The following is a 13,404-nucleotide window of genomic DNA, read 5'->3' as shown; positions in this document are numbered from 1 at the left end:
TCACTGAAGCAAAAAAGGCAATGAATGAAGCTATCCACAGTGAGTCCCAAAAAAATGTGCAGAAGCTAGTATTATAATATTTGTAACTAGGCAAAAGTTGTCTCACATTTCAATTAACTGTTGTTTTTTTTAATTTCTTAAAATATTCTATTCCATATAAAATGCATTTATTTTTCTTAATGTTATTTATTGTCTAAAGCTCAGCCCATGAAGTGTTGTAGACATGCAGGAAACATTTACGGTAGTTGCGTTTCCTGCAAACTGATATTTTCTATGTTTTGTGCCAAACACATAGTATTAATCTGATGGATTTTGCTCTCGGTTTGCTCAGTGTTGAGTTATGCAACATTCAACAAATGCTAAGATCGAGAATGCTCAATACAACCGTTGAATAAGTTTTCAAAAAGCAAATCAAAATGTTGTCACAAAGAGAGTTTTTCCAAGGTATCCGTTTTAATTGTCCAATTGTAAAAATTAACTATAGATGTCCTTTATAACCGATCCACAACGCGGAAGTAGTAGTAATAGTGGAGATTTATCTTGGGTACAAGCATTTCTAATGTAATTTTTCTACAATTTTGATCCTAGTATACAATGGCTGTGCTTGTAAATTGCTTTCCAATTTCAATTTAATTTTTTTCTTTATAGCAATAGCTTAATTTTTGTTTTTCCCTTAGTGTCATTTAACAATGGGGAAAATAACTACAAATAATAACCCGCACAAACACAATTCAATTTAAAATAAGATTAATACAGGCTTTTAATTGATACTTTAGGAAACTTTCATAAGCTGCTCTCGGAGGCTACATTTAACACGCAGGCTTGTGTTTTTAAGCCCTTATTTTAAGCCCCGAACTATCTTGCAATGCTAATGATAAATACAAAACAATCAACATATAAAATAGCCATGCACCCTTGAAAATAAGAAAAATGTTTTAAATTTAATTTTTCGCTATCGCTTTTCACTGCAACGTGCTGCACAAACTGTGTTCAGCACTGTATTTTATAGTTCGCGCGATTCATGCAAGGTGGAGGAGAGTATCAGCTGTTTGGTTGTGAGCATAAATTGCGTACGCATGGGTGTCAGTGTATAGCGTGGCTTTCGTTCAGCTCGGTCGTTCGGTTGTGCCTAGCCCGGCAATCCACTGATGGACCGCTGTCGTCTTCAGTGGCTGCAGATTCGCAACTGTTTGTGTATAGTCTGCGTGCTATTTTGTTCCTCGGAAACATTATGAATCGCCTGAGCACGTAAATATTCGCTCCCGAATAAGCGCACAAGCTGCCAAGCATTGCTTGACGGTTAACGTTTTCACTGCTTTCCAAAGAGTCTGCTAATATGGATTGTAGTTTTTTCCCAAGCGTGCCATCCTAAGTCTACCATACACAAACGAAATCCAATATACCGTTTCAACATATATGCTGTTTGAGTGATTGCACTAAAACTTAAAGCATCGAACTGAGGTGGTACGAAGGAAGATTATAGGTTTATTATTAAACAGTGTGTTTAGTGTGTTTACTTTGTGTGATTAATAATGTGTTAGAAAATGTGCTATAAGTGTTTGTGCATCAGTGTGGGCAGTGTATGTGTTGAGTGAAAGCAAAAAAGATCGTAAATTAACTGATTGTTAAGTGAAACAACAAACAACCGAAATAAGTTATAGTTTTTGAGTAGCGCTCTAATTGAGTTCACATCAACCTAGTACATCCGATACATTGTCCCGGTATAAAGTCACTCAGATTGTTTGTTCGTAGAGATAGTGATACACCATCTGCACTTATGCTCAAGCTATCGGGTAACTCCGCATCCGATACCAACCCGGTGTTGAGCAGCGGACACTTCCAGCGGGAACATGAACTTTGTGAAACCGTACAAAAGTATCTGCTTCATTTTTCTGGGTTTGCTATCAGCACTGAAATGTCAGTCATTAGAAAGCGCAGACTTGCATCACCTATCGGATCGAGAAAAAGGTAGGTTTCAGCGGGATGGATGTGAACTTACACTATTTCAATGAATTTGTGTTGATCTAGCACGAATGCCCCGTTCATACATCCTTTCACTCATTTTCTCCACCAAACGCACCTGGTAGCCGCAGCTTTGATTTTACCTTTCTCGCACGACTAACCATTTGGTTTGGGTTTGGTTAAAGCTTCCTGGTACGGATTGCATGTCTACGATTTTGCCGATGTAGTTCGCTGCTAGTCATTTGCTGAAGCTTTCTGGCTTCCTTCTTTCTCTAGCCTTGTGCTGAACTTGACTTTGGCTGGAAGCTAAGCATTGGCCGTTGCCGATTCACAAACCCGTTGTGGTTCGAGCTGCAGATATAAGTGAAAGTTTGGGAAAAGAGACGTTCGGCGCATGATCATGCGACCGAGGCGACGCATCCAATCAGACATTTCGCCTTTTGGGTGTCACGTATGAGAAAGAGAGTTCGGTAGAAGAAGTTGGCCACAAACGAAATGATGCTTATACAACACACGATGAAACAGCCGGGTTTGACAAATCAACTTCGTGCCAAACTTTGCATTTAATTTTCGTTCTGCTTAAGGAATGCTTTGTAGAATAGAATGTTTAAAATAGGGTCAATGTACCAATAGTGGTGCAATTTGTAGTGGTACCGATGTGTTTTAATGGATTTAAAGTGTTAGGAAGGATAATTTCTGAATATTTTAACACATAGCAATTGGAATATGTTTTATCTACGCAATCACAACCATTTTTATCATGAAATACATCAAATTTACGAAAAAAATACAAATTTTTGTGACTGCTTCGTTGTACCTATAATGGGGGTATGGTTCCTATAGTCGTCGTATTGTGTTCCTATAGTGGTGATAAACAAAGATGCATCAAAAACGGTGTATAATAACAATGAAACTTAGTTTCGAAGCTGTTTTCGTATGAATAGCAAGGATTACTGCCATAATATAGGTTTCTTGCGTAATTTGATCGTAAAAAATGTATAAATTTGATCAATGAAACTATTGACTAAAGTACTGCATCACACCTGTCATCAACCTACACCCGGAAGAGTGTGATTGATTTGAAGTCAAGTTTTCATTCAGCCATATAAGCGAATTTCGGCCTGTTTTTGGTAAATTACCTACATAAAACTCATTTCTGTTGCTTATTTTAGTGAAAACAGTACGACATGTCAAAAATTTCCCCGAAAAAATTTAAAACGACCTTTTTTTTATTGATGTTGTAACTATAACCACTATAGGAACATGCCTGTTTTGTGTACCTATAATGGCACTATGGTAAAAAACACTTAAAAATGCATAAATATGGTCAAAAGGCAAATAATTTTAGTAAAACAATAACATTACGTAACAGTTATGTTGAAAAACTAGTAATTGCGTGGTTATGTGGTCGTTTAGAACGTTAACAGAAAAATGAGTATCGTTATGAAATCCTAAGGATTTTAGAAAAATGTTGACACATTTAACAAAATAATGGATTTTTCGGTAACTGAGTAACGGAATGGCCCCATTTAACTTTTAAAACCTTTTTAAAAGGCTGAAGAACATTTCACACTAACTTAAATAACTTAATTACTTGTAATTTGCCGTATGAACCGCATTTTAGTGCAATACCACCACTATTGGTACTACCACCACTATAGGTACATTTACCCTACTGTTGATCAAACGCTTGATACAAATATTGTGCTTATCAAATCTATATCCATGACTATGAACATTTAACATTTTTTTTAAATGAATGACAGATTGCCCAGATCGTATACCTGCAAATATTATTTTATGATCATATACATGCAAATGCATGAACAATTTAACAACAAAAAGAAACAATGAACAATTTTAAAGATTAAAAATGTTACGCGTTTCGATGGATCATTGTAGAGATTCAGTGCCATTCTCTAAGTTGTGTAAATTTAAATACTTTGTAACTTCATGTAAACTTCGGATTTTGATGTGTGATCTTATATGTGATCTTATATTAACTGAGCAAGCAATTGGTCTTATAATTTCAACCGTTTTAAGACATGAACTTGAACGTTTTCTGTATGTTTTTTCTTAATTTATTTTTACAGTGGAAGCTCTAGTAAAACAATGGGCTCCATTAGTGTGGTTGGCACCGAATGAAAAATACATGCCCGGCGATGTTTCGAAATTTCTTGAGCATGTACACGCAGAGGAAGCGAAAGTGGTCACCGTTTATCCGGGCAGTGAAATTACAGAGCTTGATGATCTCAAATACTACGACAATGGTATGACCAACGAACTGTCCTACTATGACCCAGCGGACCAGCGGCAAGGACGGTTTCGCAATAAACGCAACTTCAAGGATTCCGCTGTATCGTTGGATTTACTGTTTGATCTACCAATCGGCAATGAGTCCAAGAATTGGTATCTAGTGACCAACAGCGACATCGATGAGCTAATCACTCGTAAGGAATCCTTCATCCACGGCCAGAATCCGCTCAACGAAAATGTGCCAATCTACGCTGTGGTCAGCATGTGCAAGCATTCCCCCTCCGAAATGTCGCACAAGCCCGATCAAAGTTTGTCCTTTTCCCAACCGACCACAACGACCGAATATCCATCAACTCATCTGCTTCACAATACAAACAATCAGGAAAATGGTATGCCCAACTAATCAGCAATCTTGTGATGAGTGTTAATATGCACAGCTTCTAATCTGTTTCTGTTTTATCTCATATTGCAGAGGTAGCATACACAGTGAAAGAACGACCACAGTTTAAGCGGAATCCTTACGCCCCAACCCCCAAGAACATTTTTGAACTGCAACCGAACCTGCGGCAGACGATCAATAAGGTAGAAAAAAGTATCCGACTGATACGCAAGAAGCGGGAACTTGAGGAGTCCATAAAACTGCACGACGAAACAGTTCACAACACAGATCTGCCGTCTAAACAAAGTGCAGAAGATTTGACCATAGGAAGAAGAGTTTTTATCAATTCCGACGACGGAAATGGTAAGCAAAATTTCAACTCCAACACGGACAATTCCATCGAAAATACACCACGAAGTGAAGAAAATGAAGAATGGGAAACAATCACCGAACGGAGACACGATACGGAACGATATGGCGACGAAGCTTCGCACGATTTCCCCCACTTTCACGTCACATACTGGATGTTCTATCCCTATAGTCAGGTAAATGAAGAATTCGTCAGAATCATTTTTCAAAACATACGCTCATCGGTTCATATCATATTTACAGGGGAAGGTGATGTGCACAATTGACCTGGGACCGTTCGGTCCATGGCCGATTCCTTTAATATTTGGCATGTGTCTCGGCACAAAAAAAGAATTTGGCAGCCACGTAGGCGATTGGGAGCATATGAGTTTATACTTCCGAGGCAGAAAGGAACCAGATGTAAGAAGCTATTTGATTGCCTTACCCTTGCTACCGTTGATTGTGCCACTTATTTCACAGGAAATGTATGTGTCGGCTCACGATGCTGGAGCATTTTATTCATATGAAAGGCTTACGGGAACGTTCGAATATCACAGCCAGGAAACAAGGAAAGGAATTCTTCAGCAGCCAACGTTCCCCAAAACAGTCGTCACGTCTAGCAATCATCCGGTGCTTTTCGCCGCAGAAGGTTCCCATGGTCTGTGGACTGCACCGGGTAAACACAAATTCGTACGCGTTCCGCGGCTGTACGATATTAACGGATTCGGTATGCCATGGTCAACCTGGAGAAACGTTCAGATCATCTACGAGAATGGTGCTCAAGGTAACAACGGTGTCAGAAGGTGTTTGAATCTTAAGATCCTTCGGGTAGTATTTCTTGTGCTCTTAACTAAACATTTCGTTATACTTGTAGGGCGCAGCTCACTACAACCCAAATGGATGAAATTCAACGGACGATGGGGTAATCCAAAAACAAAATGCCATCCACTGAAAAGGATCGGTTTGCACATCTGTGAACTTACCGATGGACCAACTGGAATTCCTCGGAAGAAACACCATTTTAAGTGCAAAGCATGAGGCGGACCATACCTGCATGAAACGCCGCTTACGTGTGAGAATTATTATGTTGATAGAATACCAGTTCCTGGGAGTTTACTTCAACCTTTCCCACCCTTTTTAAGAGTAATACGCAAGGAGCTCTCCTAGAATAACTATTTATTTTTGTTTTATTTATTATTGCTTGTCAATGTTTCTTTTCTGATGCTTTTTTCTGACTTTTTTATCTACTTACGTCCTTTACAAATGTTCATGGCGTCCCACGTGGTCATCTACATCTATCCAAAATCGTTCCAATCATAATTAAATGCATTTTGGTTTATGTTGTACATAAGACATTGTTTCATGTATAGGTAATCTTTTATGCACTATGCAATGTAAATAAACTTTTAAAATACGAAAGAACATCAATAGAAATTGTACGCATCTAACTCATTCCAAACGTAATATTGTGGCAAATGTTTATATGATTCTTGTTGTGTGTGTGTCTATTATACATGATTAAACGATTGTTTAAAAAATAGTATGTATATTTTATTTTAGGCAGAAAAATTATAAATATTGTGAATACAGTGGAGCGCCGTTTATCCGGGTACCTTTTATCCGGCTAACCGTTTATCCGTGCTGTTGAGAAATGACAGTTCCATATAAAGGTGACATTGCGTTATGAGGGGGATATTTGAAAATGCGGTTAAAAGAGCACATTGTCATAACAAAAGAGACGACAATTCAAGGCAAATTTCAAATATTCTTATGGGAAAAACATCAAGTTAATAAAAACTGGGTTCCTTTTATCAAAAAATAAGATAATTTTCCAAAAATTAATCAGGAATAGGTGATAAAATATATCATTTGACTCATTATCCGTGTTATTCGCATATCCGGGCGAGGTCAAGTCCCGAGAAGCCCGGATAAACGGCGCTCCACTGTACTATTTTTTAAATCTGTTCAAACTTCCAATTGTTGCACACTAATAAAAACTCAAAATTCTATTATTGCTCACTTTATAGCCAATTATTGAACACTTTCCAAAACACTGAAATAGACAAAAAAGCACGGTGAAAAAAGGAACCAAGCGCCACAGATGAAGCTTAAACGACTGGAAAATTGAATATCCATAGAAAAAAAAAATGAAAGCTCCACAGCTTCATTGGTTTGATCAATAGATGGCGTATTAAAACTGATTATTATATTGCTATCCTTTTCTTGCAATGTGTTTCGACAAGTTTCATCTTATCATGACCTATATAGCCTTCTAACTTTCCGAGCAAAAATCTATATGAATGGTCGTGTGGTCAGATACGTGGGTATCAACACCAACGACCATTACTCAAATCTCACTTGCTTCAGTGCTGGTGGTGTCCGTTGGAGTTTAGTATTTAAACAATCGTATCGCCGTTCTAGTTCTAGCGATGCATAACTTCAATGCGAAACCATACAACAGTACAGAGGAAAAGAGAAAGCTCTCCTCCAAGCGATGAAGCTCAACTGGTTGGGGTATTTCACAAACAGATGCCGCCACCAGCTTTTTTGCTATTTTTAGAATGCATGAGTCGTTTGCCGCCTGCTAAACGAAGTCTTTCTATATTCCGTTTAGGTAGAGAGCTTGAGTCGTTTAGAAGCCGTTTAGTGGTCTTTTAGTGGATTTGTGCACTTGGGGAGGCTTTGGCCTGTGCAATAAATAGGATCGAAGTACTCTCTTTGTTCCAATTATCAAACAGTGGATTTAAAAAAGTGTTTGGTACAAAAAGTCATAATATTTGCTACCGAATTGTGAGAATTAACTACAGTAGAACGTCGCCCAATTAGCCAAAATTGCTTAAGCAGCTAATTTTGGCATGCTAAAGATCGCTGCTTTAATTCGCCTTTTGCAGTAGATAAACAGCATCAAAGATCCATATGGTCCTTCTAAATAGCGCCTAAGCAGCTTCCTTATGCCACGGTGCCAGGAATTATTTTTCTTTATGTTTTATTTTCAAGCATGCGTTATCGATGAAATAAGGGCTTGGTACTTGTTTCGACGCAGCGTATCGCAACGCATTGCGTGACGCACGCTGGTATCTGTTCGCTGCGTTCTGCATGGATATGTCAACACATTTTACTAAGAAAAACATCAACAAACAGCAATAATGCCTCTTATTTATAGGTTCTGATGTGATTATAATGTTAAATTACAACTGTAAAATCATTTCCAGTTCTGCTCAAAACAGTGCAAAGCATGCTTTCGCTTTTTTATTGCATATTGCATACTGACCCACACACACCTGTTTTGCAGCAATTACGAAATTCCTTTCTCTACATTTATTTTGTCTTGTTGATAAAATTATTTAGTAGTCCAATTACACACAAAACTGCGCTCGAAACAATTTATCGTGGAAAAATATCGATTTTCACCCGATATGGTTAAACCATTTTGACAGACGCATCACGACGTGCGTCGAAATAGAAATTTTTCTACTTTGACGCTGCGTCGTGCGTCGTTAACGCATGCGTCTGTCAAATCCCATACATTTTGGCAAAATCGCAACGCATTGCGTCGGAACAAGTACCGCTCTCTAAACAACAAATTTTTTTTCGTTTAATCACATGTGTATATTTTTAAATCCTTTGTATTGATGAATTACACATAATTTCACACAATTTACTGTACAATCACAATCACTTCACTCAATATTCTTTCTTCAATTATCGAATCTAACTTATGAAGCTGCAATGAGATGATTGATGGCGTCAGTCTTTGACACTTTGACAAGAGCCATCTTGTACCGATGTCATACATTAAAAAGCTATAAAGTTCCACCAAGTTCGGTAGACGTTCTTAACAAGCCATAAAGTTCCATCGTCAACCCTACACATAGTGCTAATCAGCCATAAGGTTCCAAAGAGTACCGTGTGCTTGTTAAACACCTTTATGGTTCCACCAAGTACCGTTTCATCTCTTAATCACCCACAAAGTATGACATCGGAACGATTTTCCGTTAAATCGCCCCAAATCGGCTATGGAGTTCGAGCTAGCTATTTGGGCGATTATCCGGGGGCGGATGGTAGTGTGGTCAGATACATAGGTATCATCTGTTAGCAGAATCGCAATGAATTAACGCAGCACACTTGAGGGGTAGAGTTCAGAACGCAGAGAGAGAGTTTATTCAACATAGCAACTTACTTTATACCCTACCTCCTGTCACTTAACATTATATTCATGCCAGGTAGCATCACGCCTGACAGTGGTAAACCATTATTCCACATCATCAACACTATCCACCAACACTCAAATCTCACTTGCTTTTGTACAAATGGTGCACATCGGAGTTTAGTATTTAAACAATCGTATCGCCGTTCTAGTTCTAGCGAATGCTGCTTGGGTTTGAGATAAATAGACGTTCAACAAAAATGCTACTTGGGTTTGAGATTAACAGGCGTTACGCGTAACGCTAACGTAACGTAGAGGGCTAATCCTTAATTTTACCCACTTTGCTTCATGACGAAACCTCCTTATACACCTTTGGTTTTGTTAATTAATATTTTTGTTCAGCATTCATAAATTATTTGTATTTATGTTTTTTTTTTAAGTATGAATAAAATATGTAGCCCGGCGTATTTCTTTTTAAATGTCAACAAAATTGTCCTGTTGCAATCATGTGTGCAGTGCGTGCAAGGAGCAACAGTACAAAAAAGAAAACAATTGTAAACAGCACGACCGGGAGCTGAAAATTACCTTAAATTATGACAGGAAATACGTGCAATTCTATGGAGCTGCTAGTTCAGCATATTCAAAAGGGATATCACTCAACCAGTAGAGTATCAGTTCGTAAAATATATATCGATGAGGATCCGGCCAAGGTAAGAAAAGTTCTGACGCCGGGCACTATGAGCTGTCAAGCGTACTGAATGGAATGGATTTGTATCGTTTCAGGAGCAGGCGATCCCATGCCCTCGCTGTTTAGATCGCAATAAACAAAACATGATGCGTTATCTGTTTCTCAACTTAAATGAAGCTATATACAAGTGTGAAGCAAATGACTGCATGTATCCCTTCCGAAATTTTAAGTTTAAAAATTTCGAGGAAAGCACTGTGTACCATTATCAACGACAGTCACCAGATATCAGCTTTGGGAATAACTTCTCCAGCGAGTGCTATAGTTACGAAAACTCGATGGACAATGTTGGAGCAATTGATTTCAGCTTGGACTTTTTAGCTGGTAATAATGGGGGCACTGAACTGCAGCCACAAAGCCCAACACCTGCTGAACCAACATCATCACAATGCTTGCCTGCAGCATCCGATTATGCAAATCTTTCAACAAGCTTCGATACAGGATTTATTGACGATATGTTACAAGATCTGTTTCCTTCGACGGTGAACCCTTCACTGAAAGTGAACGATATTCTGGACCAAAAAATCGATCCGACCGTGCCGATTCGAGCTGCGCCGGCATGCACTGAAGATGTAATAGTTGCTTTGCCATGTAATGCGGTTGAGCAATCTACTAAATTAATCGGGCGGAAGCTCGAAAAATGTTTAAAAGTATTTGAGAAACCAGCCAACATTAGTGAAGAAGAGGTGTTCAAGAAGCCAAAATCACCGGAAAGCAGCAGCCTTGTTGTGGAACACATTACTCCTACAAAACTAAGGATAAAGAACATTGGAGGTTCGATGACGAAAACCATAAGCAACACAACCATCGCGAAAGGCAGTAAGCATAAGAAAAGCAAAACAGCGGTATTGCCGATTGGTTTGCCATCGCATAGCGGTAGCTTGGCATTGAAGCAAGCGAGAGCGCTAGTAAAAAATAAGAAAATAAAACCGCTAGAATTTGTGAGCACACTAAACACTCTAGTGCAACGAAAAAATATCGAAGAGCCGATAGTAGAGTGCCAACCAACGGTGAAGAAAAGTCCTAATTGCGCCAAAGTACAAAAGATGCTCAACTTCATACAACGCAGTATGAAAACGAGCGAAGGAAAAAGTTGCCCCCTATCACCGGCTGGATCATTGTCCGATAACGACGAAAGTAGTAGGAATTACGATGGCAACTTGGATCCCCCAGATCGTTGGCTGGGTTCCTTCGCATCTTGCAACACATAAAACTATTTTGCAATCAATGGCGCGATGCGACCAATAGAGGAAAGAATGATGATCAGGTATAGCATTACTTGTCATAGGTTCCTATGTTTAAGCATAACAAAACTAATACACGATAATGATATGATTGTGTGTTAAACATATGCGTGTGTGTGTCTATGTGTACTGGCCGTACCACAGCAATGGTAGCTAAATTGTGTTCGAAATAAGTTTTTAAAGAGAAACGGAGAAGAACGTCATGGTCGGACGCTATATACAATACTACAATGACGGTGGACAATCGGTATCATTTTGCATTTGCGTAGTTTCTTTCTTAGTAAACAGTATAAATAATATACGTTGTAGAATATGTTGCAAGTAAAAGAATTAATTCAACACTTTAAGCATAACGAATCGAACTGGGCTTTAGAGCTTTAGCTTTAGAAGCACAAATTTCCCACTGGATAAGGCTTGCTGTTAATATTAAGCATTCATCACTCGTCCGTGGTCAGATGCAATCGTTCGGCAAAGTATTCTTCGCGAGCGACACCAATAATTGCACAGGCAATGCAGTTACCAGAATTTCCGGTCGTTTTACTATAATCATGTTTTCCTCGCCCTAAATCATCCTCGTACTCGGATATGGAGAGCGTCCGCCCTATGATGCTTCGGTCACCGACGAGAGTTAATTTTTTATTCGCGATTTGTATTTTGGCCAATCCGGTGCTATAGGCCACGATGTTACCGAGATCACCGACATGGCAATTCGCGTCATCCGGAGCCCCGTGATCGTTCCCGTCCGGATTGTAGTGAGGCCCAGTCGAGAGACAACCGCGTGAAAAATCGCCAAACTCGTGTATATGACACCCATGCTTACCCGGCCGTAAACCTTCTAATGCACCGGTTACAGCCACGGACGAACCCTGCAAGGAAGGAAAAACAACATCTCAAGGGGTAACTTAATAAGTGTACACATTCTTCCACTCACTGGGAACACTCGTTGCAGTACGACGCAGTTAAGTAACAGATTTACAGTGTATTTTGGCTTTTCACACATTTATTGATATTATTATCAGTGTACATGACAAACCTTCCCCATTAGTAACGAAACATACAACAGTTTTACATCTAATTTCCCCGCATCTAACATGTTACCTAGTTCACCATTGTTGCAAGAGGGTGCGCGTTGTCTTGTCTCTATTTGTTTGATAACGCGGGAAATGTAGATTGAATGTTAGCGAATGGATTAAATTTTGCACAGTCCAATCACACCGCAGGCCAGTCGAGCACCGGCATTGCCAGTAGTCTTGCTCAGTTCATGTCCCCCTACGCCCAAATCGTCCGGATCAGCGTGAACCACCAACGAACGTCCCACGACGTTCAAAGCTCCGCTTAGGGCAATTTGCGTAGCGGTCAAGTCTACCTTTGCCTCACCATTTTCATCTGCAACAATATTTCCCATGTCACCGGCATGGCGTTCTTCGGCGTCCGGACCTCCATGAGTTTTGGCGTACGGATTGAAGTGGGCGCCTGTTGACATGCAACCATTGGTGTTGTCTCCAAACTCATGAATGTGGAATCCATGATCTCCCGGCTTCAGGCCAGTTACCGAGCCGGTTACCTTTACCGGATCTGACTCACCCTGCATTAGATTAATGAGATGAGTTGAATTAATGTGAATGAATGGAGAATTTCACTACAGCTTATCGAACGCAACTCTGCAAGTCCTTGTCTATGCCGCACGGTAAGGTTTTGTTACTATTGGTGTTGTTATTGTTATGCTAAAGAACCCGGCGCTACACGTAATGGCGTCACATCAAATGCCAGCGGTCATGACGAAGCGCTTTTTTTTTTCTTGGCTTCAATAAGACATTGTACACGCTCTAGTACGAGAATTTCTTCCGCATACAATTGTCGAAAAGTAGAGTTTCGTAACTACAGGCGTGTTTTATATACAGAATTCAAGGTTACATAAAATTGCAAATGATTTCCGCGAGAAACAACCATAGCATTTGACGTAGCTCACATTCTAAATTACGACAGGAAAGAGAAAAAAAACTGATAAGCATTTTACTTACGCTCTGCTCGAAAAATATCGTCCCCTTCACTTCTCCGTTCAGCACACACACAGCTTTCAGCGGCATTTGGATAGTTTTATTCGATCAAACTCTGTATCTAGACTGCTTCTGACCTTAGCGGCAGACACTAATCAATTAGCAAGTTCGGGCTGATACATGCACACACTTGGACTAAATATGAAAGAATTTTGAAGATTGACTTTTGTCACGAACAAAACTGTGGATAGATAATACTCCCTTAGTGGGTTATGACTGAGCAGTAGGATGGTTGGGGCCCATAGTTTGATATTCTTGGGATAGGG

At 39.5% G+C, this 13,404-nt stretch overlaps 3 protein-coding genes across 4 annotated transcripts; 2 read left to right on the top strand and 1 right to left on the bottom strand.

The window, feature by feature from the left end:
* Positions 1-1,098: 1,098 nt before the first annotated feature.
* LOC120904142 lies at positions 1,099-6,533 on the top strand. Its single transcript, XM_040313937.1, has 6 exons — positions 1,099-1,968; positions 4,056-4,607; positions 4,691-5,142; positions 5,210-5,365; positions 5,426-5,729; positions 5,820-6,533. The coding sequence occupies exons 1-6, from the start codon at positions 1,851-1,853 to the stop codon at positions 5,981-5,983; spliced, it is 1,746 nt and encodes a 581-aa protein (XP_040169871.1). The 5' UTR covers positions 1,099-1,850; the 3' UTR covers positions 5,984-6,533.
* Positions 6,534-9,549: 3,016 nt separating this feature from the next.
* On the top strand, positions 9,550-11,333 carry LOC120900735. Its single transcript, XM_040308152.1, has 2 exons — positions 9,550-9,802; positions 9,876-11,333. The coding sequence occupies exons 1-2, from the start codon at positions 9,686-9,688 to the stop codon at positions 11,046-11,048; spliced, it is 1,290 nt and encodes a 429-aa protein (XP_040164086.1). The 5' UTR covers positions 9,550-9,685; the 3' UTR covers positions 11,049-11,333.
* A 59-nt stretch (positions 11,334-11,392) lies between these two features.
* Positions 11,393-13,326, bottom strand: LOC120900736 (superoxide dismutase [Cu-Zn]). Of its 2 annotated transcripts, none has more exons than XM_040308153.1 (2): positions 13,103-13,326; positions 11,393-11,947 (listed from the first exon to the last, which is right to left on the bottom strand). In XM_040308153.1, the coding sequence occupies exons 1-2, from the start codon at positions 13,166-13,168 to the stop codon at positions 11,519-11,521; spliced, it is 495 nt and encodes a 164-aa protein (XP_040164087.1). In that variant the 5' UTR covers positions 13,169-13,326; the 3' UTR covers positions 11,393-11,518. The 2 variants fall into 2 exon arrangements, with proteins under 2 accessions (XP_040164087.1, XP_040164088.1); XM_040308154.1 differs by lacking the exon at positions 11,393-11,947 and adding an exon at positions 12,064-12,666 and having other exon boundaries at positions 13,103-13,290.
* Positions 13,327-13,404: the final 78 nt, after the last annotated feature.

The sequence above is a fragment of the Anopheles arabiensis genome, chromosome 3 (assembly GCF_016920715.1).
Source record: "Anopheles arabiensis isolate DONGOLA chromosome 3, AaraD3, whole genome shotgun sequence".
NCBI classification, from domain to species: Eukaryota; Metazoa; Arthropoda; class Insecta; order Diptera; family Culicidae; genus Anopheles; species Anopheles arabiensis.
This window is presented reverse-complemented; position numbering and strand designations above follow the sequence as displayed.

Coding starts and splice junctions, on each gene's coding strand:
- LOC120904142 (XM_040313937.1), top strand. CDS start 1,851: ATGAACTTTGTGAAACCGTACAAAAGTATCTGCTTCATTTTTCTGGGT. Junction 5,143..5,209: donor TGTTCTATCCCTATAGTCAG/GTAAATGAAGAA, acceptor TCATATTTACAG/GGGAAGGTGATGTGCACAAT. Junction 5,730..5,819: donor CTACGAGAATGGTGCTCAAG/GTAACAACGGTG, acceptor TTATACTTGTAG/GGCGCAGCTCACTACAACCC.
- LOC120900735 (XM_040308152.1), top strand. CDS start 9,686: ATGACAGGAAATACGTGCAATTCTATGGAGCTGCTAGTTCAGCATATT. Junction 9,803..9,875: donor TCGATGAGGATCCGGCCAAG/GTAAGAAAAGTT, acceptor GTATCGTTTCAG/GAGCAGGCGATCCCATGCCC.
- LOC120900736 (XM_040308153.1), bottom strand. CDS start 13,168: ATGCCGCTGAAAGCTGTGTGTGTGCTGAACGGAGAAGTGAAGGGGACG. Junction 11,948..13,102: donor CGATATTTTTCGAGCAGAGC/GTAAGTAAAATG, acceptor CCTTCCTTGCAG/GGTTCGTCCGTGGCTGTAAC.